At 35.9% G+C, this 26,961-nt stretch overlaps 1 protein-coding gene across 2 annotated transcripts; it reads left to right on the plus strand.

Annotated features, from left to right (window-relative positions):
* Positions 1-331: 331 nt before the first annotated feature.
* LOC129928204 (zinc finger protein 493-like) lies at positions 332-17,132 on the plus strand. Of its 2 annotated transcripts, none has more exons than XM_056041343.1 (4): positions 332-455; positions 3,343-3,704; positions 12,116-12,304; positions 13,952-17,132. In XM_056041343.1, exons 2-4 carry the CDS (start codon positions 3,474-3,476, stop codon positions 16,292-16,294), a joined length of 2,763 nt encoding a protein of 920 aa, XP_055897318.1. In that variant the 5' UTR covers positions 332-455; positions 3,343-3,473; the 3' UTR covers positions 16,295-17,132. The 2 variants fall into 2 exon arrangements, with proteins under 2 accessions (XP_055897318.1, XP_055897317.1); XM_056041342.1 differs by having other exon boundaries at positions 337-478.
* Positions 17,133-26,961: the final 9,829 nt, after the last annotated feature.

Consider the following 26,961-nt stretch of genomic DNA (forward strand, 5'->3'; position numbering starts at 1 on the left):
AAAATCAGAAGGTCGCGAAAACCCTGTTATTGTATATACGTTATAATGGTTTAATTTAATAATGTACACTTTGAATTAGCGCGGGGCCTATGAAAGCGCGAGGCCCACTGCGACCGCATAGGCTGCATTGGCTAAGGCCGGCCCTGTCATTGGCGACCCCTGGCAATTCGTCAATCGACCTCCAAGGGGGTCGCGACCAACAGGTTGAGAACCCCTGCCATAGACGTTTATACCCTACCTTTGTTTTGTTGCATTTTTAAATTAAACTTTTTAACTAGCAACAGTGGAACTATTTTTACTTTATAAAAGAATTCTTCATCCTTTGTTTAAGTAGGAATTAGAAGCTTTTGGCTTTATTTAGACTTAACTTAGTACTTACACATTTATTTTTACTTTTTTTACGATTTATAAAAACGTCGCCATGACTACGCTAGTTTTATCACAAATCCAGAGTGGTAATTTCATACACTATATAACGGTATATTTAATAATATTATTATAAATAATAATAATTACTTTACTTTAATTAGTAATTTAGTCATTTTTAAATTTAAATGATTATTTTTTTTTATCATTATATGTAATATGATGATACTAATTACTAATGTCTAAATCTATTATTTTCAGTAGGCTAGGTGTAGAGTGTAGATCGAGATTGACTAGATATAAGCTTTTATCTCTAGATTTAGACTCTATATAGATCTACATTATTTGTTAATTTGTACATAAATCTCTAGATCAAAGCTTATGATAAATAAAAAGAAAGGAAATGGAATGGTAGATCTAGACTAGAGGAGGTTCTTATATTTTGAACACTCCATCCAATTCTCCTTTTTGAACAGGTCGCTTTTTTTTTGTTTGTAATTCATTTGTTTTTATGTTTGGAGCTAAAAACGACGTTTTGGGACTGCACATGTCCAATTTTAGATAAGTTACGGTAATTTTATTCCATTTTTCCGTATAATGGTGTAGGTCTAGATCTTAGGTATAATGAATTAGAATTTTATTGTCCTTCATCTAGTTAGAGATTTACGCTTTGATCTCTCGCTAGCCTATGTCTTGCACTGGTCTAGTATTAGAATGAAAGATGTTCTAGGCAAATAGAAAGAAGACAAATCTAGATATATATCCCATTGAATCAAATGTACATAATATTTGAGTACATTTGATTGATAGATTTAGTACTGGTATCTATTGTTATTGGTAGAAATAGTGCAATATTTTTTCCCTTTTCTGACTAAAAAGCCGTGTAAAAATAATAATATAATCAGTGATTCATCATCTTTTATTGACTGTTTTATTACATTTCTTTTTCAAAAAGATGTCAATAGTCTAATATGATGTTTCAACAGAAATGCAAAGATCAAAATCTATATTTAGGTCTCAGAAGTTCGAAAGCTGGCATCCATTTTTTTTAGGGTCATATTATTTAGATTATAATTTGTATCTTATATTTAAATAGAAAGATGTTTACATTTTCACATTCTCCATTCATTTACCGTTACTTTGATACCAAATATGTTACTATAGCTTCATTGGTACTTGAATAATAATATTTTTTTTTTAGGCTTGTTTGGAACATTTTCTTTTTTTTTCCAAAAAAGTCTAAAAAGTCTTAATGTATACAAATTAAACACGCGACAATATATAATATTAACATTATGTTACTATCCAGTGAACAATTTTTCAATGAACGATTTGTCGTGAACCAACCAACAACAAGTTGTCTGTGAGTGAATCGTCGGTGAGCGATATGTTGCGTGAACGAATAGTCGCATGAACAAAAAGTTGTGATCGATTTGTCGGTGAACGAAATGTCAGTGAACGAATTGTCGTGTCCCCTGTTAATATACAGTAATAAGAAATTAAACTTAAAAATACAACAAGTTGTCTGTGAGCGACATGTTGCATGAACGAATAGTCGCATGAACAAAAAAGTCGTGATCAATTTATCGTTGAACGAAATGTCAGTGAACGAATTGTCATGTCCCCTGTCAATATACAGTAATAAGAAATTAATTAAATACATATATTTTAAAAAATTATTTATCTCTGGAAAATTCAAACTACATATTTATAATCTGCATTTTTTTCTGCATATTCTTAAAATATAAGAGAAACCTGATTCTGCGTATCTAGTCACACAGACAGTAAGTTCAGTAAGTGACTGATACTATATATAATATAGATCTAGGATAGATCTATACACTCTTACACCGTGTCATGAAGTTAGTTAGTGCCTTACTTTACTAGACTTAGTCACTCTTCTGTCTCTAGTCTCTACTTTCTCTAGACCTTGTGTCTAATTTCTAGATCTAGATCAGTAGATGTCTTGACTATCCAATTACTTGAATTACCCACACACAATGAATGAGCTAGAGATAAAGTAGATTCAGCTAGATGAAATATCCACCCAAACAGAACTCAACAAAACTATAGTCAACATAAGACGATTGATAAGTAGACATAACTGCCAGCAAAGCCTCTGTATGCGATGGTATCCTCACTGTTCAGATCTTCTGAAACAGTGCAAAACCACACCCAGCCAACCTCTGAACTAGTCTGTACTACACGAACTGATCTGCAAATGTTGGCAAGAAGGTCCTGAATTTCATTTAAGCTTTTTTTGAGCATCGAGAGTTATATAATCATTTTCCTGTTCTCCTTGCATTATCTTTCTACACCACTTCAAAATTTTTTTTTGATCTTGGTTTTGTTATAGACATCATATTAGATGCTCTCAAAACATCCATTTTATTTGTTTCAAGGTAATTTGAAAGAGGTGTGGTAAGTTCAAAGACATGTAAGAAAACAAATGCTATTGTAAAGTATCTTTGAATGCTATATTTTGATATTGGGTCTGCTTTTAATATGCTATTCTTTTCAAATTTGTCAAGCACAAGAATTTAATACTGATTTAGAGAGATAATTGTTTGTTTAAGAGTGACCTGAAGAACTTTTTCAATGCCACATCTTTGGACCACCATTGTTTTTCTCCTTTTGTATTTAATAATCATCAGTTTCAAGGATCTTTCTTTACATTTACACATACATCCATAAGTTTGTACAAATCTCTAAGACAGCAGCAATGTCATTCAATAATGTAAAGGATTGACACACAAGAAATTGTAACACTTGTTGTTTGTTACCTTCTAGTTCAGGATGTGTGCCTTGCACCACACAGACATTTCCTTGTAGACATTTCCTGTGTAGACATTTACTGTGTTGACACTTCTGATAACCATGCTGAACATTTGTTATATTTTCCTTGAAAGAACTAGTTGTCACCCCTATTTATTTTTTCTAATCTAACTTAATCTCTCTCATTTCCTTTTTCTTCAGTAACATTGTTAATGGACCAATTGAAGCATTGTTGAAATCCATGCTGCTAGTAAAAAGTACAAGTAAAGTACCAAATTCAAAAATATTTGTTAATACTGTTATCTGAAGAAGAAGACATCAAAGTATCACTGATGGCTGATATAGAACATGAGTCCAGTCTTGACCTGGGCAATGTAATAAAACATGAGAAGAAAGAAAGTCTTAATGAAATATGTTTGATAACACAGTCATGTGAACTACAAGACATGAAATTGTCACATGTAAAAATTGAAAAGACTGAAGGAGATGAAGTAACTTCTTCTATGCAGCCATTTGAAAACTACAGCCATGATCAAACTTGTAATGTGACCCCAGGATATCAGGTATTTCATTTCTAGTATATAGTAGGTAATACATTTAATAAAATAGTTACTAGTATAAGAAAGGTGCACAATGAGTAAAAATAACAGAAAGCTAATATAAATAATGCTTATTACATACAGAGAAATCTTAAAGTATTCTTCATCAGCCATACTAGGCAGTCCTTTCATTAATCTCATATTTCATTGGTTTGTATTTTAGTGTAATTTTACTAAGCTAGAAAGCAATCAAAGTCATACATTTTCAATAATAAGTGAATATATAGTTAGAATATTATCGTTATAAGATTATTTGAAGTCATGATATGATAATCTCTAGAGTTGGTCTTCTATTTATTCAGAATAAATTACAAACAAAGAAGTTTATATTACAACTTCTTCTTGCATGTAAGCTTTACACTAGGCTCTATAGCCTGGTCAGCAACTAAAGCTATCATTTGTTTATAGCCGCATCAGACTGTGGACTACATTTGTCTAATGAGTAGTACCACGATGGATTATTTTATATTTACATGAATTACTGCATAGGGTGAGCTGGAAATGGGTAGTACCTTTGATGGTCCAGCATATTGCACCTTTGGATTGCCTTACTGGTCACTTTCCAACCCCTAAATCTCTCACATGTGGCTCCTAGGGCCTTGCTCTGGAAAACTGCTTCTGCTGTACTATTTGAGGGGGTGGTGTTTAAACAAAGGCATAGCCGTAGACACTAAAATCAGTCTGATGAGCTCACTGATCACCTTCACATTCTTACATGCCTGCGAATCTTGGAAACTGACTGCAGATCTAGAGAGGAGCATCCTAGCAATGGAATTGAGATGCTAAAGAAAGATCCTAGGTATCACTTACAAAGACTGCATCACAAATGAAGAGATTAGAACCAGGATTAATATAGCAATTTGAGTCCACAATGACCTGATCAAAAGATGCAAACTTAAACCCTATGGTCATATTACTGGGTCTTCAGGGCTTGCAGGGAGTAGTACCAGGAAAAAGAAGAGGCAGATAGAGAAAGCGATAGGAAAAAACATAAAAGGATGCGCAGGCCTGTCATTGAAAGCAATTCTATCCAAGGCAAAGGACAAGAGAGGAATGGGAAAAGCTGGTCAACAGATCTTGTGTGGTGCCCCAACAGTCAGGGCCGGTCTTAAGCCACTGCAACCTATGCAGCCGCAGTGGGCCCCGCGCTTTCATAGGCCCCGCGCTAAGTATATCTGTAATTGCATAATGATGCAAAATATACGAAAATGTCGTGGAAATTATTTAAAAAATCTCCTGAAAATTAGACAAAATTGTTATATGGAAAACACAAATCTTACGCGAATAAAAAAAAGCATTGTCAGCTTTCAAATTTAAATAAAAATATAATAATAGTGCACATTTTAACCAAAATGAAAGTTCCATTAGAACTAGAATACGTTTTTAAAACGATCGAAACCTGAAAATGAGAACATAATCACTTCTAGTGAGACAGCTGAAACAGTTTTCTATGAAGAATGCAAAAACTGCAGTGGTGAATGTCGTAAGAGAAGAAGAAAATGATGTAACACTAATAACTGATCAACATGTAAGAAATGAAGGCAATAATGTAATAACTGATCAACATATAGATAATGAGCTAAATGTGGTCGATTCATTGAGAAATCTGGATTATCCTGCCATGTGTCTAGAAAAAATGGAAAGATCTTGTATTGACTATTTATTACAAAAATGTCCACCTGAGATTACTTTGGAGAATTTTCCAAAAAATAAGGATTGTAGACATTTCTCTTAAGTGCATTGCAAACCAAACCTGAGTAATGGTGAAAGTGTTTTGCGTCCTTGGCTGATATATTCTGTGTCAGCAGACAAGATCTATTTTTTCTACTGTTGTCTAATGGAAAAACAAAAAAAGTTCCTTTTTAAATGAAGGATTTGACCAGTGGCAAAGCTGTACCACAAGGCTAGCAGAGCATGAAAAATCGCAAAGGCATTTAGACGCCATGACCAGTTGCTGTCTAGCTGGAGCAAGACTAAGTAAAAAAAAAAAAACAGGCATTGACAAAGTTCACCAGGAGATGATTTATTCTGAAATTAAACGTTGGACTAGTTGCAATTGTACAATCTCTAGCGAAGCGCAATTTAGCTTTCAGAGGGACCATTGACAGACTTAAAGAGCCAAGCAATGGGAATTTCCTGGTCTAGTAGAATTACTCACAAAGTTTGACCCAGTAATGGGGGAACAACTTCGACGTGTTACCAATGCAGAAATTCATGATCGTTACCTGGGAAAGAAGATTCAAAACGAACTTATTACTGTAGTAGCTGATGCTGTGGTGAATTCTATCTTTCGAGACATGCAGTGATATTGGATTGTACTCCAGACATAAGTCACAATGAGCAGATGTTATAGGTATCTCTCAGATTAGAGTTAATGTGAAAGAGCTTGTGGTTGTGTATGAACGTTTTAAGTTTCTTCCTGTTGTTTCTTCTTATGACAGCAAATTGAAGTTGGATGGAAACATGGATGTTGTTGCAATCTTTCCAACCAAAAGTCAAAGGAAAAGGCAGTATGATAAATATGTGGAAAACTTCACACATCGAAAAGCTGAAGATAGCTACAGGATGAAATGCTTCAACAGAATTGTGAACACTGCAATTTACTTGCAGCTGAGATTTGAACTGTAACTGTGGCATCTTGTGAAAGAAGTTTCTCGCGTCTTAAACTAATGAAGAATTACTTAAGGTCAACAATTCACAATTGAGATTGAACAATGTGGCAATTCTTGCTATTGAGGGTGATCTATGTAGGAAACAGAATTTTGATGATCTACTGAATGTATAAAATGCAAAGACGAATCATAATTTTCACTTATTATCCTTATCCCTATCCAGAATAGGCCCCGCGCAATCCGTTTCGCATAGGGCCCCGCAATGGCTAGGACCGGCCCTGCCAACAGTTCAACAGACTAAGTGATAGGTGAAGGAAGTTATATTAAGTAGAAATAAGAATGTGAAATGACAAGCTTAAATCTATAATAAAAATTGATTTTGATTGATTTACTAATATTGCAAACTCTTTTGTAAGAAAGTGCATAACAATATTAGAACTAAGATTATCAAGGAGTAATGCTTGAAATATAAACTATATACTTCTTCTTCTTTGTTCTCATTGTTATGTTGGAGTGTTCAGATGACTAGACCAATACATGAGATGAACTGTGCAGTGGTTTCCAAATCAGGGAGCTCTCCATATAGTTTTCTTTCTATTGGGGTGATTTGGGGCCAATGTCTTATACAGGCCTCTTGGTAAAGAGAGCAGTTTTGGAGGATGTGGTCGGCATTCTCTGGTGATACCTCACATGGGCAGATTTCACTGGTTCCAATTTTGAGCTTCCGGTACATGTGTTGTCACATTCTGTTGTGTCCGGTCCTGAGTCGAAAGATTAGACGGTCTTGTCGGGATAGCTTATAGTAAGGTCATCTTTCTTATGATTTGGATGAGAGCTCGTCCATTTCTCATTTATTTTATTTACAATTAATTTCTTCAATTCTTCTGGATAGAGTGCAGAGTTTATTTGTGAGTTAGTTCTCCCACTCTTGGCAAGTGTGTCAGCCTTCTCATTTCCTTCTAGTTGTATATGAGCTGGTATCCATTGAATAACAGTTTTTTTTTGCTGTTGTTGTTGAGCTTTGAAAGTGCTGTTCTGAGGTTTTTAATATAAGAGGAATCAGAGTTTTGCAAGCTTTGGAGGGTTGTTTTCGCATCAGTTAGAAAGGCATCTGACTGTGTGGGGAACTTGGATGATTTGCTAGCATGGTAGCAGCTAGTGCTAGTGCTTCCCTTTCTGCTCTGTGACTGTCAGAGAGCTCTCCAGTTGCAATGGATTATTCTAGTTTTCCTCCATCTGACCATTCGATAAGTATTCCAGCTCCTCCATTTGTGGTGGCTTTATGGGATGAGCCATCCATGTAAACTCTGATCCACTGATTGCTAGGATAATTGGTATGTAGAAAACAGTTAACTATTTTCTTGAGCTCTGTTGGTCTGTAATCAGATTTTCTTTTTATGTTTTCAATATGGTCCCTTATAGTAGGAAGAGGGCTTTCGTCCCAGGGTGGAGATTCATTATAGTGTATCGAGGATTCCTGAGTAATTTTTTCAAGTTGGTGTTTCTTTTTTAGGTTTAGAGATTCCTGTATGAAATTGGTCCTTTTGAGATGTTTTTTTTGTGCCAGTTTTGTGGATTTTTGTTCTGAGTGGGTGCCTCTCCAAGGTTTCCAATTTAGTGAATTGGGAAAGGATTTTTATTTCTCTTCTTTCATCCAGAGAAATCAGGGCAGCGGTTTCCTCCATAGCTCTTATGGGTGTTGTTTTGATTGCTCCTGTCATTATCCTTAGACCAATGTTTTTAACCTTGTCTGTTTTTCTTAGGTTTGTTTGGGCTGCTGAACCCCATGCTGTGGCACCATATTCTAGTACAGGTCTTATGTAACTGGTATACATCTTTTTCAGGATGTTGTGATTAGCTCCCCAATCTGTGCCAGCTAATCTTTTCATCTTATCTTATATACAGACGTTACTTCAAAAAAGAAGATTATTTAGTCATGCATATTAACCAATGACTTAAATTCTGCCAAGTCACTGGTTTTCCTGGCTAGCTCAGGCAACCCATTCCATGCATTAATAGCACTAGGGAAGAAGGAGTATTTGTACAAATTTGTCCTAGCATATGGGACGAGGAATGTGCCTTTATCTTTGTGTCTTTCAGAGTATTTTATTAAATTTTGTTTTTGTATTTGAAGATTATGGTTCAGTGTTTTATGTATAATTGCTACTTTACTTTTGAGTCTTCTGTCATGAAGGCTTTCTAAATTTAGTGATTTTACTAAAGGTGTTACTCTAGTCAAATGTGAATATTCGTTTGTTATGAATCTCACTGCTCTATTTTGTGTCTGTTCCAGTTTCTTAATGTTTTCTTGAGTTGAGGGGTCCCAAACAGAGGATGCATATTCTATTATTGGCCTAACCAATGTTAAATAACATTTTAGTTTTATGTTCTTATTTTGTTTATAGAAATTTATTTTAATAAATCCTAATGCTTTGTTTGATTTTTTTATAGTTTCATCAATATGTGGATTCCATGACAGTTTTTCATTTATTATAACACCTAGGTATTTTGCGTTTTTAGTCTGTGTTACTGGTTTGCCATGAATAAGATAAGTGGAATTAATTTGTTTTAGTTTTTTGTTACTCTTAACAACTGACATATTTCTGGGTGGAAAGACATGCTCCAATTTGATTCCCATTTCTGTAATTCATCTAATTCTCTTTGTAAAATATCTATGTCTTGTGTTGTTTTTATTGTTCTATATATTATGTTCCTTGAGGTACACCTGAGTTTATTGTTATCTGTGTTGATTTAGAGCCATTTATTATTACAGTTTGTTCTCTCCCTATCAGAAAATCTTTAATCCACTGATGCAGTGGACCATTAATGCTGAAATATTTTAATTTTTTAAGCAAACTATGGTGGTGAACTTTGTCAAAAGCCTTAGAAAAATCTAGTAAGATAGCATGTATTTGTTCACTATTATCTAAACCTTTTGAAAAATCATCAATTAGTCCTATTAGTTGTGTTTCACATGATCTATATTTCCTAAAGCCATGTTGGTATGGTGTGAGGACATTATGTTTGTCTAAGTGGTTTATGATGTTGCTACATCTTATGTGTTCTAGGATTTTACATGTGATGCTGGTAAGTGATACTAGTCTGTAGTTTCCTGGGTCAGATTTTTCACTTTTTTTTAAATGGGGAGTGACATTCGCTTCTTTCCAGTCCTTTGGTACTCTGCCCTGGTTAAGCAATGCCTGAAAGAGTATTTTGAACACTGGGGCTAGCTCATTGCTTAGTTCTTTGAGTAATCTAGCTGGAATACCATCAGGTCCAGACGCTTTATTTGGTTTGGTGTTGGCTAATAGTTTTTGAATTCCATTTTCTTGTACTACTATATCTTCTATGTTGTCTACTTGGTTCAAATTAAGTAATATGTCTTTGTCTCCTGGGGCTGAGAAAGCTGATGCAAAATATTTGTTTAGGATGTTTGCTTTAGTTTCATTATCATTATGTATTATGTTATGTTCATCTTTTAATGGCGCTATGCCTGTTATTTCCATTTTCTTAGACTTAATGTATGACCATAGGTTTTTGTTGTTATCTTTAGATATTACATTGTTATGTATTCACTCTGCAGCTGTCTGCTTACTTTTTGGGTTATGTGTTTAATTTTTATATACTTTTTGTAAACTCTTTCTGCCTTAGTTTCTTTAAATTTTCTATATAGGTTTTCCTTCTGTTTACAAAGCTTCTTTAGTCTGTTATTAAACCAGCATTTATTTATTTTATTTGATGTGTATTTAGTTGGTATATGACTGATTTTCTATAATGCTTTTAAGATACTTTTTAATGAAATTCCAGACTGGTTGGTTAATGTCTTTTTCTAATAAGAATGTTTGTTGAAAGTTTAATGCAGCTTGGTGTAGTTGTGTTAGGTTACATTTATTCCAGAGTAAGATTTTTCTTTTGGGTTATGTATTGGCTACTGCTTTTATCTGACTGTGTATTTTTATGGTCTCATGGTCTGATAGACCAGGGATAATATCATAATCAACTACTAATCCGGGTCTGTTGGTTAAGAAGAGATCTAATGTGTTGTTTATGTTTAATCTAGTTGGCTTTTTAATGATTTGATCTAAACTTAGGTTGTGTAAAGTTTCTATGAAAAGCTCATTTATGTCCTTTAGGTTTTGGTGTTTATCTATGGTTAGTGTTTTCCAATTTATATAAGGTAGGTTGAAATCACCCATAATCCAAAAAACTGCATTTTTATTTGTCTCTTTAAGTGTAGTAATCTGATTACATAGTTCCTGCATGTATTCTAAACTAGAATTTGGTGGTCTGTAAATGCTGCCTAGTATTAGGGATGTTGAGGTGGTATTAATTTTACAAAATGTTGATTCTATATTTTTTGAGCTAGGTAAGGTAATTTCTTCTGCTATAAGAGTCTTTTTTATTGCTAAAAGAACTCCTCCATGATTATCAGCCCTATATTTTCTAAAAATTTCATAATTACTATTGAAAATTTCTGCATTATAAATTTCAGGATGTAGCCAAATTTCTGTTCCTGCAATTATGTCTGGTTTCTCACATTCTAATAAAATTTATAAGTTTGCTGTTTTGTTCCTAATGCTTTGAAAATTTATTACTAAGGTTTTAAGGTATTTTGGTATTACTTCTTTAGTAGGTTTGTTTAGTGAGGCTGTTGTATTAATTTTAGTAGATTTAGGTTTAACAGGAGTAAAAATGTTTGTAAAATGTTTTACATGTTTCGGATGTTCCTTCAGAGTTGAAGATAATTACTTCCTAGTCCAAACCTCCCACAGGACGCCGGGGGATGGGAGCGGGCAGGGTTTGAACCCGGGACCATCGATTAATCTGAACGACAGTCCAGCGTGCAAACCGCACGACCAGGCAGCCATCCTGGATCTGGCTAGTGGTTGGTGAGTTTGGTTTAGGATGTTGTATCGGTTAGAAGTGTCCTCATCAAAGGAATCAAACAGTCCTGATGTAAATTGAGGTAACCCACACGGTATGTGGTGCGATGATGCGTCTTTGTTGCTTAAGGCATAATACACAGGGTTAGGGTTAGGTTAGGGTATTTAGTAATTATTAGGATAAACAGCCAGAGCATTTTCATGATGACTGTTGTTGATTTTAGTTTTTAAAGGTCTAGTCTAAATCTAGTTTAAGGTTTACAATGCCTAAGTTAAGTCTAAGTCTAAAGTGAAAGCTAATTTACAATGACAATCAAATCAAATCAAATGGTTTATTTAAAATAAAGACCTAGACTAGATCTAGATCTAATTCTAGATCAATATATTTACGTGTATAACTAACTATATAGAATATTACTATTAGTAGTATTAGTAGATGATTAGTAGATCTTCAAGAGGGATAGTCTCTGGATGCCTTTACTCTGTGTTTTATCTATTTATTCTATTTATCTTATTTCTATAAACAGAAGTTTCAGTAGTTGAAAATAAAGAAATAAAACATTTTATAAGCTTTTAGTGTTAACAATTATTTATGAAATAATTTTGTGTCATTATATAATACTCATTAATGATGATGTACAGCTTCTTTATTTAGCCAAACATTTTTTTTTTCAATTATAGTATCTAATTGTTACCTTGGGTGTTTTTAAAAGTTGACTAGTATAATTTCAGGGTTTAATTTGTGAAATAAGTAGCACACCGGAATGTTGGTGCTAATTATTTTCAATGTGAAAATTTGTTTAATATTTACATTCCTATTTATAACAAATATTTTTTTTTTTAATTAGTAGTTTATGAATTAAATTTCTTTGTCTTACAGGCAGATGATGTTCTAAAGCAGGAGATAAAAATGTCTTGTACTACTGAAAGTGATGAACCATTGTCCTTAGCATCAAGACTACTGGCTATGTCAAAAAAGGCAGACAGAAACTTTTATCCGGTGCCTATTATTTTGCCGAACTTAAAACTAACTGAACACGTATCTGTCGCAGAACTGTCAATGAGTGAGGTAAGAGACTGTTGATTTTTTAAAATTAAATGCTAGAAAAGAGATATCTTAGTTTTAACACTACTGGAATCTTTTTGGCTTTGAATATTGGTATATAAAAAAATTAGGAGGCACTGTAACTGAGTAGTAAAGTGTTTTGCTTCTGAACTGAAGAGGGTACGGGTCTGAATCCTGATGTGGACTGGGATTTTAAATTTGGGAATCTTTTGGGGGCTTCTAAGTTCAGCTAAATCTAATGCATACCTGACATTAGTAGGGGAAAATTAAAGAGCTTGGTCGTTGTGCTGGCTTTATGACAACCTTGTTAATTGTGAGTTACAGAAACAGATGACCTTTATAGCTTCAGCCCTTTAGGATGACTGGTCATTTCATCGTTGGTCACTTCATCTCTGGTCATACCTGATTAAATATGTTTTCTTAGTCATTGTGTAATTGTAATGTTAAGGCTTTGTCTTTAAGCACTGATTTAATCTAATTTTTAAATAAATTATGGCTTTTTAATAGCGCTACTTCATGCTTATAGCATGCTCAAGCGCTTTGGTCCAATCTCATTTGTGGACCATTGGGGGGAGGGGGTATCTAGTAGAAGGTTATTCCGTGCTGCCTTTAGGTGCTCAGTAAATACAACTCTGCCCAAGTTGGGTGTCGAAGCTCGAGTCCCCTTCATAGGTAGCCAAGCCAAGTTCAAGCGTACTTAGCCTCTTGACCATGTATTTAGAATGTTTTTGGATATATTGAATATGTTATTAAAGTGTTTATAGAGTTCCCCCCTCCTCTTTTCATGCTTGTAGAGAAATGAAATCATATATTATAAAACAGGGTTGTATTTAGTCATATTGTTTCTTTTTAATGTAAGGGATATCAATATTATCCTGTTTATATTGCAGGACGAAGGGGGAATGGAGCAGGCAGGGTTTGACAGTCCAGCGCGCAAACCGCACGACCAGGCAGCCATCCGTAGCGACATGTGAATACTACTTGTACTCCCCCCCTTTCGTTTTTTCATATAATAACTCTATCCACAGAAATAAGAGTGATCTTTCCTTTACTCTTTTTCTTGTCCAAACTCTTGAGCCATGAAGAGATTTATATATATATTGTTAATTTCACACTTTTTACAATGATTACTGGGTATTTGATGAAATGACCAGGACATGAAAAGTTAGGAACCGCCATTTAGATTGCAAGGTCTGAAAGGGAACTCTTTATATAAAGAAATTCAACTAAATTTATAACAATAATGTTTATAGGAAGTTTGTGGAAGAGGCTAGTCTTAGTCTTATTTGGGATAAGTTTTCTATGATTGTGTTTACAATACAATAATTCACTTTAGATATATTCAATGGCACCAACAATCTTTTAGCCTTGGAAATATACAATGATTAAAATGCACTGAAGAAACTTCTAAATTTTTTAGCTGCTTCAGAAAATTATAATGCCTAACTGATTACTGCTTATAATAACTTTACTGCTTATATGCTTGAATTGCAGTGCACAAAATCAATATTCTTCTATTTAATGCCTGTTTAAAAATCACTTTTAGACAACTTTACCTATTCTGTGTATGAGTGGCTCTTTTTTTAAAACTAACAATGTTAAATCGTGCATATTCAAATTGCATTTAATTAATACATTTTTTTTTCATAGATAAAAATCACAAAGCAAGACAAAGAAATGACTTCAACAAATGTATTTGTAAAGGATATGAATGATCATATGGAACAAAGCCTATCCAATGAAACTGTTTTAGATAAGACCAAGAATTCTACGTGCACTGATAATCATCAAATAAATAAACTTTTTACTTGTCAAATTTCTCAAAAAAGGTTTTCTAGCTCTAAAATATTACAAAATCATGAGTTGATTCATGCTGGTGAAAAAACATTTAAATGTCAAATATGTCAGAAAGAATATTTTCATTCTTCCAATTTGAAACGACACCAAGAGACTCATAATGGTGAAAAACCATTTAAATGTCAAATATGTCAGAAAGAATATTTTCATTCTTCCAATTTGAAACAACACCAACAGACTCATACTGGTGAAAAACCATTTAAATGTCAAATATGTCAGAAAGGATTTACTCAGTCTTTTAATTTGAAACAACACCAACAGACTCATACTGGTGAAAAACCATTTAAATGTCAAATATGTCAGAAAGGATTTACTCAGTCTTTTAATTTTAAATTCCACCAACGGATTCATACTGGTGAAAAAACATTTAAATGTCAAATATGTGAGAAAGAATATTTTTATTTTTCTAGTTTGAAACAACACCAACAGACTCATACTGGTGAAAAAACATTTAAATGTCAAATATGTCAGAAAGGATTTTCTCAGTCTCAAAGTTTGAAACTACACCAATTGACTCATACTGGTGAAAAACCATTTAAATGTCCAATATGTCAGAAAGGATTTTTTCATTCTAGTAGTTTGAAGAAACACCAACTGACTCATAATGGTGAAAAACCATTTAAATGTCCAATATGTCAGAAAGGATTTTCTCAGTCTCAAAGTTTGAAACTCCACCAACTGACTCATACTGGTGAAAAGCCATTTAAATGTCCAATATGTCAGAAAGGATTTTGTAATTCTAGTAATTTGAAACGACACCAACTGACTCATACTGGTGAAAAAACATTTAAATGTCATATATGTCAGAAAGTATTTTCTCAGTCTGGTCTTTTGAAACTACATCAACTGACTCATACTGCTGAAAAACTAATTAAATGTCCAATATGTCAGAAAGGATTTTATAAGCCTATTCATTTGAAAAAACACCAACTTACTCATAATGGTGAAAAACCATTTAAATGTCCAATATGTCAGAAAGGATTTTCTCAGTCTCATAGTTTGAAACTACACCAACTGACTCATACTGGTGAACAGCCATTTAAATGTCCAATATGTCAGAAAGGATTTTATCAGTCTAGTCATTTCAAACAACACCAACTGACTCATACTGGTGAAAAATCATTTAAATGTTTAATATGTCAGAAAGGATTTTCTCAGTCTTATACTTTGAAACTCCACCAAGTGATTCATACTGGTGAAAAGCCATTTAAATGTCCTATATGTCAGAAAGGATTTTATAAGCCTAGTCATTTGAAAAAACACCAACTGATTCATACTGGTGAAAAACCATTTAAATGTTTAATATGTCAGAAAGGATTTTCTCAGTCTTATACTTTGAAACTCCACCAAGTGATTCATACTGGTGAAAAGCCATTTAAATGTCCAATATGTCAGAAAGGATTTTCTCAGTCTAGTAATTTAAAACTCCACCAAGTGACTCATACTGGTGAAAAACCATTTAAATGTGACACATGTGGAAAAGGATTATCTAATTCTTCATCTTTAAAAAAACACCAACAGATTCATTCTGGTGAAAATCAATTTAAATGTGACACATGTGGAAAAGAATTATGTAGTTCTTCATCTTTAAATAAACACCAACTGATTCATTCTGGTGAAAAGCCATTTAAATGTCCAATATGTCAGAAAGGATTTTCTCAGTCTCATCATTTGATACAACACCAAGTAGTTCATTCTGGTGAAAAACCATTTAAATGTGACACATGTGGAAAAGGATTATCTAATTCTTCATCTTTAAAAAAACACCAACAGTTTCATTCTGGTGAAAATCCATGTAAATGTTACACATGTGGAAAAGAATTATCTAGTTCTTCATCTTTAAATAAACACCAACTGATTCATTCTGGTGAAAAACTATTTAAATGTCGAATATGTCAGAAAGGATTTACTAACTGTACTCATTTGAAACAACACCAACTGATTCATACTGGCGAAAAACGATTTAAATGTTTAATGTGTCAGAAAGGATTTGCACTTTTATATAATTTGAAAGTCCACCTACAGAGTCATACTGGTGAAAAACCATTTAAATGTGACTCATGTGGAAAAGTATTCTCTCTTGCTTCATATTTGAAAAAACACTGCTCGGTTCATAAAAATGATTTTGGGCTTTGAGAAATCTACCTCCACCACTAGGTATGAAATCACAAAAGCGGGTGATTGGACTATTGTCCTATTATTCAAAATGGATCCCAAATTTTTCCAGCAAGATCCCTTTATTAGTAAACAAAACCTTTGCTCCCCCTGAACAAGTTAAAGAAGCTTTTTAGGCTTTGTCTTTAAGCACTGATTTAATCTAATTTATAAATATGTTTATTTAGAATGTTTTTTTTTGGATATATTGGATATGTTATTAAAGTTCCCCCTCCTCTTTTTATACTTGTAGAGAAATGAAATAATATATTATAAAACGGAGTTGTATATAGTCAAATAGTTTCTTATTGATGTAACGGATATCAATATTATCCTGTTCATATTGCGTTATGTAATGATCAAAGGCCAAAGTGTGGTGGAAGTAGAAAAAAATCTTATGAGAGATGAGAATGATTAGATTACTTTTGATCACGCCTCTGATAACTTTTCTTTTGATGGCCATCTCTCAAGATATCTTTACTTGTAAATTGTTCTTTCTTGATTATGAGTGTGTCATTTCAAACCCATATGTAATGTTTTATTTATTCTAATAAACGCTGACTTCAAGAAATATGCAACAATGGCCAAGAACTTACAAAGAATGTTGTAAAGCAATACGAATCTATGGATCGTCTTCTGTACCTTCTATCAATAGTCAATCTTATTGATTTTAATTAACCTGCAAAAAAAATAATTTTTTTACATTATCTCTATATCTATAGATGTTACATTTGTATATATTTTAATGACATTTTATTCTATTTTTATTTAATGAGTCATTCTTGTTGTCATATAAATGAAAATAAATATATGAAATATTGTTAATGTGATACTTTTTTACAATTGTTACCAAGTATTTGATGAAATGACCATGAGATGAAATGATTTGGAACAACCATTTAGATCGCAAGGTCTGAAAAGGGACTCTTTATATAAAAAATTTCAACTTAATTTATAACAATAATGTTTATATGAAGTCATCTATAAAAGTTAGCCACCAAGTGACTCATACTGGTTAAATGTCACATATGTAGAAAAGTATTCTCTCGTGCTTCATATTTGAAACAACACTGCTTGGTTCGTAATAATGAAAAAATCATTTGAATGTCCAAAATGTCAAAAAGGATTAACTTCCTATTCCATGACTTCGCTTGGAAAGTTTGTAAATATAGTAGGCTATCGAGTTAGGTCTATAAGATAATTTTTATTGATCCAATCAAATGGAAATTCAGTTTGATTACATTGACAACCTCAGCGTAACTACTATCGCAAACAACCCGAAATCACAACATGGCCTAAAGTGTGCCGATGGGCCAAAAAACTCAACTAACCCGAAAACTCATGAAATACGCTAGATTCTAAAATTTACGCTCAATCACTACAAAAATCTAAAGAAGATAATTTTCTCTCAACCATGAAAAGCTCGCAAATTAGACTAGATTTATTATTATTAGAGCTTTTATATAGCGCTACTTTCATGCTTATAGCATGCTCAGAGCGCTTTTGGTCCAATCTCATTTGTGGAGCAATTGGGAAGGGGGGGTAATCTAGGAGTTGGTTTTCCGTGCTGCCTTTAGGCGCTCAGTAAACACAACTCTGCCCGTGTCGGGTGTCGAACCTCGAGCCCCCTTCTAGGTAGCCAAGCCAAGTTCAAGCGCGCTTCCACCGCTATTTACGCTAAATCTCTAGAATATAATTCTCTCTCCGCGAATTTTAGTGACTTAGATATACTTAGATCAAGACTTTAGATCTACTGTAGATTTAATGAGAATAGTTTGCACACAGCTTTGAAAAGTCCGTAAAAGTTATTTCAACCGTAAAAGCCAGGGAAACTACATAGTTGAAAAAGAAATTCTGCTTGAAAATAAAACTCAAATAGGTCTTATACCATCTCCACCCAAAAGCCTTTATTAAGTAAAAAAAATTTCAACTAAGCATACAAATAGAACTATTTATTGCAGGCTCTGTTTATGAGGAGGATTTATAAGTTCAGTTAATAAAAGGAAAAAACACTTCCTCAAATGCACATTGACTCTAGTTACTATTAGAGTTTAGTATCTTTAAGATTCACACAGGAACTTAAAATGTACATTTACATCACAAAGAATACGCATTATGAAGCCATCTCTAAGAATGTTTATGTAAAACAAGGTTACCAAAACAGTTTTTGTGGAAACTCAAAATCGGCCCCAAAAGTGGTCCACTCAGGCAGGTAAAAAGGAAGGTTTCAATATATTCAGAAAGAACATCAGAAGGAAATTCTATCGAACACAAATGACAGAGAAGAATGGAGAAATAAGGTTGACAGATCTTGTGTTGTGCCCCAGCGGTCCAGCTGACTAAAAGATAGGTGAATGTGAAGTTAGATGTGAATTTGGCCTAACTGATGTCCTAAATTGTAATGAATATCTAATTGATCTAACTGTTTTGTAAAGGGTCAATCTCTTATTCAGGTCCTCAAGAAAAAAACACATTTTCGTAAAAGAAAAAAAAAGTTCAATGTACTATCTCTGAACTGCATGTTAGTTAACGCGATAATATCTCTAACTGTCACTGTTCATTTGTCACAATGCCCCCCTTCGTAAATCTGTTCGTCCTCTGGAACAACACATGAGGCACGTCCCATCCTGTCTTTGTTTACATGCATAGATTCCAGATAACACTCGGTGCTGTGTCATCTCGCCGGGGTCACACATAGTGACCTCTACCTGTCACTGTTCATTCGTAACACTGCCCCCTTCTTAGATCTGTTCGTCCCGAACAGATTCTATTTCACCACGGTACTGATGGAGTCGGTCAACGTGGCAACCTTCAGCTTGGACCGTGGACTTTTCTGTATCCGGTAGACCACGTCGTTTATTCTTTTTACGACACGGTATGGACCTTCCCAGTCTCTTTGGAGTTTCGGGGATCTGCCTTTTCGTCTCTGTGGGTTATAGAGCCACACGAGATCATTCTCATGGAACCCCGACGTATTGGCCCGTTTGTCATACCTCGTTTTCATCAGGTCACTGTTGGTCTTGATGTTTCTGCGGGCCAATACATGAGCATTCTCCAATCGTCTTCGGAGATTGGTGACATATTCAGTTGAAGACACTGGCGTATCTCTCGGAATCCCAAATAACAGGTCACATGGTAGACGAAGCTCACGACCAAATAACATCTTCGCTGGGGTATATCCTGTGGTGCTATGAACGGATCCTCTGTATGACATGAGGAACATGGGGATATGGCTGTCCCAGTCGTCTTGTCGGTCATCAGTAACCTTAGACAGATGTTGTTCTAGGGTTCTGTTGAATCGCTCCACCATCCCATCAGATTGCGGATGGAGAGCTGTCGTGTGAGTCTTTTCGATGCCAAGTGTCTTGCACATCTCCTGGAAAACTTTGGACTCGAAGTTCCTGCCCTGGTCAGAGTGCAACTCATTAGGTACACCAAAGCGACTGATCCAGTTATCCACGAGTGTTTCGGCCACTGTGATAGCTTCTTGATTTGGTATGGCATAAGCTTCTGGCCATTTGCTGAAATAGTCCATGACTACCAAAATGTATTTGTTTCCTTTCTTGGTTTCAGGAAATGGGCCTGCTACATCTATTGCGATCCTCTCGAATGGAACACCAACATTATACTGTTGCAAAAGACCCCTAGTTTTGCGTCGAGGGCCTTTTGCTGCCGCACATATGTCGCACCTTCGACACCATTCCTCTACATCCTCTCTATATCTGAACCAGTAGAACCGCTGACGAACCTTTTCCAGAGTCTTATTGACACCAAGATGAGATCCGCTAGCGCCATTATGCATCTCTTTCAGTACTTCAGCAACTCTCACCTTCGGTAACATCAGCTGAAGGCGATTGGATGTTCCATCAGCAGATTCCCAAACTCTTTTGATGACACCATTGACCAACGTCAGCGAGTCCCACTGAGCCCAGTACGCCTTGGTGGCTACCCCCTTCTCAGAGATGTCTTTCCAATCTGGCCGTTGTCCATCTTCTTTCCATAGAAGAATGGGAGCCAGATCTTCATCTTGCATCTGGTCCTCTCGAATCCTTTTATCACACCAGGGTCCGGAAACATCTACTCCGAGCCGAAGACAATTGACAGCTACCTCCTTTTCTTCAGCCCTCTTGCAGTGCTTACATTCTGCTTTGCAGGGTCGTCGAGACAGTGCATCAGCATTTTGGTGAATTTGCCCTTTTCGGTGCTTAGTTTCAAATTCATAGGTTTGAAGACGTTCGATCCACCTTGCCACCTGACCTTCAGGGCTCTTAAACGAAAGCAACCATTGCAGAGCTGCGTGATCTGACCTTAAGATAAATTTCTGCCCGTATAGGTACTTGTGGAAATGTTTTATTGCATCCACAGCAGCCAGCAATTCACGTCTCGTCACACAGTAGTTCCTTTCAGCTCTCGATAGGCTTCGACTGAAGTATGCGATGACTCGTTCAGTTTCATCCACCTTTTGGGACAAGACTGCGCCTATTCCAGTGTTGCTTGCATCTGTGTCGAGTATGAATGTCTTCCCTGGAATGGGGTAGGCCAATACTGGTGATGAGGATAGTGTGTTTTTCAGCCTCTCGAAAGCTTCTTGACATTCAGATGTCCAAATAAATGGCCTCTTTTGCTCTGTCAGTTGATGAAGGACCTTACAGATGTTTGAGAAATTTGGCACGAAACGTCGGTAGTATGTACAGAGTCCCAAGAAACTTCCCAGCTCATGGATATTACTTGGCGTAGGCCATCGTTTCACTGCCTCAACTTTGTCAGGGTCAGTGCTGACTCCGTCATTTGACACAATGTGACCAAGGTACTTAACGTTTTTCCTGAATAAGGAACACTTCTTTGGGCTGAGTCTCATTCCCGCACTTCTTATCCGTTGAAATACTTCCTTCAGATTTGCAAGGTGCTCTTCAAAAGTTTTGCCAATGACAATAATGTCATCAAGGTAAACAAGGCATGTAGTCCAATGAAGTCCTCGTAAAACCCTCTCCATCAATCGTTCAAAGGTGGCTGGTGCGTTGCAGAGACCGAATGGCATCACAGTAAATTGCCAGAGGCCATTGCCAGCAGAGAAGGCGGTTTTCTCTCTATCATTGGGATGCATTTCAACTTGCCAATACCCACTCCTTAGGTCGAGAGTAGAAAATACCTGGGACCCTGCAAGCGTGTCCAAAGTATCGTCGATTCTAGGAAGTGGATAACTATCTTTATGTGTGACTTCATTCAGAGCTCTGTAATCTACACAAAATCGCATAGATCCATCCTTCTTCTTTACTAAGACAATAGGCGAACACCAAGGACTATTTGAGGGCTCAATGATTCCTTGCTGCGTCATGCCCTCTATCATGTCCATAGCTTCTTGTTGCTTTGCTAGCGGCAAGCGACGTGGTGGCTGTCGAATCGGTCTGGTGTTTCCAGTGTCTATTCGATGTTGTACCATGTTTGTCCGTCCGCAGTCTGTTTCATCAGATGGCAGAATATCTTCAAACTCAATGATCAACTGTTCCGCTTTGCTGAACTGCTCATCTGATAAATTCACTTTCATTTCTGTCAGGAGCTTGGTAATTTGTGGATTGAAAGGTTTGGTGGAATTAACGATCGTGATATCATTATTACAGTTTCTTATCAGGTCAAGAGTATTACATATTGCGATGGGGCTGTCTTTCTCTAGATGTCTCTCCTGTAGGCCGAGGTTCATGATTCTGACGGGCACCTTTTGATCTTTTCCGACAAGGACCAATGTTTTTCCTACTGCCATTCCGCTGTTGTCATTTTCAATGCCTTCCACTATCGCCGTCATCGTTGCAGTTTGACCATGCTCTAACTTTCCCCAGATAATTGCTTCAGACTGAGCTGGCAAACTTGTATCTTCTGTTAAAAGGATTCTTCTTATTTGACCATTCTCTTCATCTTCATCCCCGAGCAAGGGAATCTCAACATCACCACATTTCAAAGTACCACCTCCGATGTTCAGAGAGAATTCACATTTCTGCATAAAATCGAGCCCAATAATACAGTCATCCGTAATGTTAGCGATCAGAAATTCATGTATAAATGACTGATGCCCGAGCTCAAAGTTTATATTTGTCAGTCCATGTATAGGCATCATCTCTCCACTGGCCGTCTTCAAGGAGTAAGAGTTCACTCTCTTGATTTCGTTCTTTTTGACAATGTCTGGACGAATGACTGAACGTGAGGCACCAGTATCTAGAAGAAAACGGTAATTTCGAGATCCAATTCTACCATTGATGTACAGACTTTTATTCTTCCCTAACACAGCGACTGGAATTATAGTTGCAGGGGCTGTCATGTTCTTGATCGCCGATTTTTGCCCCATAAAACCGGCGAAAGTTAGTTTCCCTGGTAGACATGAGCACCTGACCTTGCATCTGTCTCCGGTCTGTGCTGATACTCTGTTTGTCGGGGAAATCTTCTCGTGCAGTTCCTTTGTAGATGGCCAGGTTCTCCACAATTCCAACAACGTACACTGGTTCTATTCTGTCCTTCTTGCTTCTTATTTGGTCTGCGTTCTTCTAGCACTTCAGTCACCCTTCTGAGAAGTTGTGTAAGATCTTCTTCTTGGACTTCCAGCATACGCCCATGATGGATATTCTTAGAGGCGTCTTTGGCGGCTTCATAGGAGAGGGCGTAGACCAGAGCTTCGCTGGATTTGCGCTTACCACTGATTCTTATTGCCTTCTTCAGTTCTGGATCTCGAATAGCATCAATGAATGCATCAGTGATAATGACGTCCAGAAAGTCTTGTGCTGCTGTTGGATATGCCAAATGAGCAAGACGTTCTATGTCCGCCTCTAGCTCTTGCAAGGTTTCACCGGAGCGTTGTTGTCGGGTTTTCAACTGAACTCTATAAACTTCTTGTAAATGTTCGTCTCCGTAACGGAGCTCCATAGCCTTAACAATGGCAGCGTAATCTTGTTGATTTGTTATTGACTGAAGCAGTTCTGCTGCCTTCCCTCTTAAAGCTAACACCAGAGCAGTCGCTTTCTCTTCTTCAGTGTTCCAGTTATTAACCTTGGCCGCTGCCTCAAACTGTCTTTTGTAAACAGTCCATGAGATGGATCCATCAAACACAGGCGGCTTTATCTTCCCAGAGATTTCGGGCACTAATGTTTTTGTTCTAGTACCCCGTTCCTTACTCAGTTGTTCTTGGACATGAGTCCTTATCTCTTCCATTTCTTTTTCCACAGTGTTGACTCTCTGGTCAATCTTCTCGTTCATAGAGCTCATCAGTTCATTTACGTTTTCATTCATGGCGTTTATTTTCTTGAGGCTCTCCTTCATTAAGTCCATCTGGCCCTGCATGTTACTCAGGACCTCTGTCATATCTGGGTTTAATTCAAATATGTATTCATCTGGATCTTGATCTTCCTCAATAAGGGCCTGTCTTAGGCGTTCTGTTAGTGTTTCTTTGTTACCATTGAGCTGCAGACCTCTCTCACGAAGTTCTTGCCTTAATTCTTTGACCAACAGCTGGTTAAGTAGTTTCCTCAAAGACATTTCAGCCAGAAAACATCCCACTTCTGACACCAATTGTTACGTATTTCTGATTTTCTGGATAAATGTACTAGGCACACAAATAAAAGAAACACTGCAAAGAACTTGACGACTCAACTTTCAGCTTTAAATAACTTTATTGAATTATAACTATAACAATTCGTCACTGTAACATGTAGCGTATACGTCTTACATCGACTGTATCGACTGTAACGGCTCAAGTCCACTCTCTTCTACTGTCTCGCACAGTAGAGAACAGTGTCGACGACTGTACTGCCTCTTTTCACATGAACATCTCTGGTTTATAAAGAGTCCCTAATCGCTTGTCTATTGTTGCAAAAACACTGCCAGTACCCTCTGGAACAACATGGGAGGAAACATCACATCCTGTTGTTGTTTATACATGTCGATTCCAGAGTATGCCTGCTGCAGTGTCATCTCGCCGAGGTCACACGTAGTGACCTCTAACTGTCACTGTTCATTTGTCACAATGCCCCCCTTCGTAAATCTGTTCGTCCTCTGGAACAACACATGAGGCACGTCCCATCCTGTCTTTGTTTACATGCATAGATTCCAGATAACACTCGGTGCTGTGTCATCTCGCCGGGGTCACACATAGTGACCTCTACCTGTCACTGTTCATTCGTAACAATATCAAGAGTGTCCACTAACTTAAAGAAAAGGAATATATATATATATATATATATATATATATATATATATATATATATATATATATATATATATATGAATATGTGTATGCGAGTGTGTATGCGTGTGTATAGATATATATCCCAAGTGATCCCTTTTATATATTTAAAAACCCTGTAACCATATAATTAAAAAAGCTAGTACTCCAAATAATAATAATAATAAAAAAAACAGTGATCGCCCCTTGAAATTGACAAGGGTTAAGACAATTCAAGACAGTACACAATCACGAAGGCCACGCCTTGACCTTGTGACTGTAGAGACTTAAACCAAAGTTTTGATCTACAAAGACGATCGAGTTAGCAGGAGAAAACGAGAGATCTCATTCGATTTTAAAACAGAGAATCATAGCGAAATGGAACATTAGGCCGGCAAGTCAAGGGACGGAAGCACAATAAAGAAACAGGAGTAAACACGTGAAAACCCAAGAAAGGGGAAAGAAGAGTAACTCCAAGAAATAAGAACAAGGGCAGACAAATCAAGAACAAGGTTACGTTTTATGTAAACACTGTTTTTTTTTCTGTTGTTCCTGTATTGAGAATATATCACGACCACATGATATCAAAGCAAACAATTCTTTGTATAAACCCTAACAATTATGTCCATAGTGGCTTCTTTACGAATATTGCAAAAATACCACCACTATCCGTATTGTGCTTACATGTGCGTCTATATGCAAATATATTATTTTTTACTACCTTGCAGACGTTTACTTTCTATACAGACACGGTTCTTCATTTTTAGTTCTTATATTGAGCATCAACATAACCTCATATCTCAACAAGCTTTTGCATCAAATTTTACCAAATTAGTATTTAGTTTCATTTTTTTTTTACATATGTCAAAGTTTTTACTAATGTTAAAAAAAAAAACAAATTCTCCACCACCATTGTCAATATTGCGCATGCTTGTGCAGGCTGCAGAGAAATAATATATTGAAGAGGGGAAGAGGAAAAATAAAAAAAAGGGGGTGGGGGAAATATTCAAGAAAAAAAAAGTAGCCTATATATTTACACATATATATAGATACATATAAAATAAATTTCAGTACGACTCTAATTGGCCCCTGTGACCAAAAAAAAAAAAAAAGCCACAGAGAAATTGTCTCAGAACAGAAACTCCCGACTGACTCTGGCAGACAGGATTTCGACCTTGATGATAAGGAAGTAGTTTTCCAAATCTCAAGGGAGGAAATCAAAAATTGTCATATGAAGGGAGACAACAAAAGAAACAATAAAAATGTTTAAATGACTATGTTCGCATAAGTGTGTACACACATAGATGTGTATGCACGTTTGATAGAAGTTAATATAAAGAACTGGGGCAATGTAGCAAAGCACAAGGGAAACAACCATAAGCAATGTAGACAAAGTGGAAAAAAATGTGACTACGATGTTTATGTTTTAATATCAGTTAAGTTTCTACTTTCACTTTTTGATTGTTTCTATTTAATTACCTATTGTTGACATTCTCACCACATATATTTTAAGAACCTTAAATTTTAAAAATATTCATTATAAGCTATTGGAAAAAAAAAAGCCATATAGAAAGCAATTTAAAACGTTAAAATATTATGACAACCTAAATGTAACTATTTGCATTGCCATGTTTGCAATCATTGTACTTTAAAATGTAATTATTCAATTTGTAAGCTTACCAATAAAATATGCATCTTTTTGTTAATAAAAAAAAAGAAAAAAAAAGCCCAATAAAGAGGCAAATAGGCCCCCCAAAAAGAGGCAATGCCCAAAAACAGAGGCAAAGAAAAGAGGCAAAAGCCCAAGGATTCCTAGAATGTAAACAGCTCAACTGAAGTCAAAAGCTAAAAAGCTGAGGTATCCTAAAAAAAAAAAAAAAAAGTCCACCACCTTGGGGAAAACAAGGCCACGGCTTTACGCTTATCTCCCCTTGACCCGGGGAAATATATACACTCCCGTCACGGGCATTGGTCATAGGCGCCGGGTGTCTGAAGCTACACTCGACACCACATGGGCTGGAATATACTTCATTTTTTCTTCCACCCCTTACCAACGGCTCTCTTTGATCAAGGAGATTATTCACTGGTGTGCCGCGGGAGTTTTCAGAACGCCACAAGTGCAGCGTTACACAGGTCTGTCTACTATTACATTTTTATTTTACGTTGCGATGACACTCCCACTTAGCAGTTCTTGAATTGGTAACGATAATAATAAGCGATGTGTTTCATTTAAATTGTGTAGGTGTATGCTAATAATAACAAATTAGCAATATGCGTTAGTCATTGTTATCCATGGAGAAATACGTTAGCATAAATGAAACAGCGAAAGCGTTAAATGAAAAGCAAGGAACCAAACGAATGTACAAAGAAGATTACATCGGATATAATTTCATATCTTCTGGACCTGAAGAATCTCCACTCCCTTTCTGTCTGATCTGTAATGCAA

The sequence above is a fragment of the Biomphalaria glabrata genome, chromosome 9, assembly GCF_947242115.1.
Source record: "Biomphalaria glabrata chromosome 9, xgBioGlab47.1, whole genome shotgun sequence".
In the NCBI taxonomy this organism is placed as follows: Eukaryota; Metazoa; Mollusca; class Gastropoda; family Planorbidae; genus Biomphalaria; species Biomphalaria glabrata.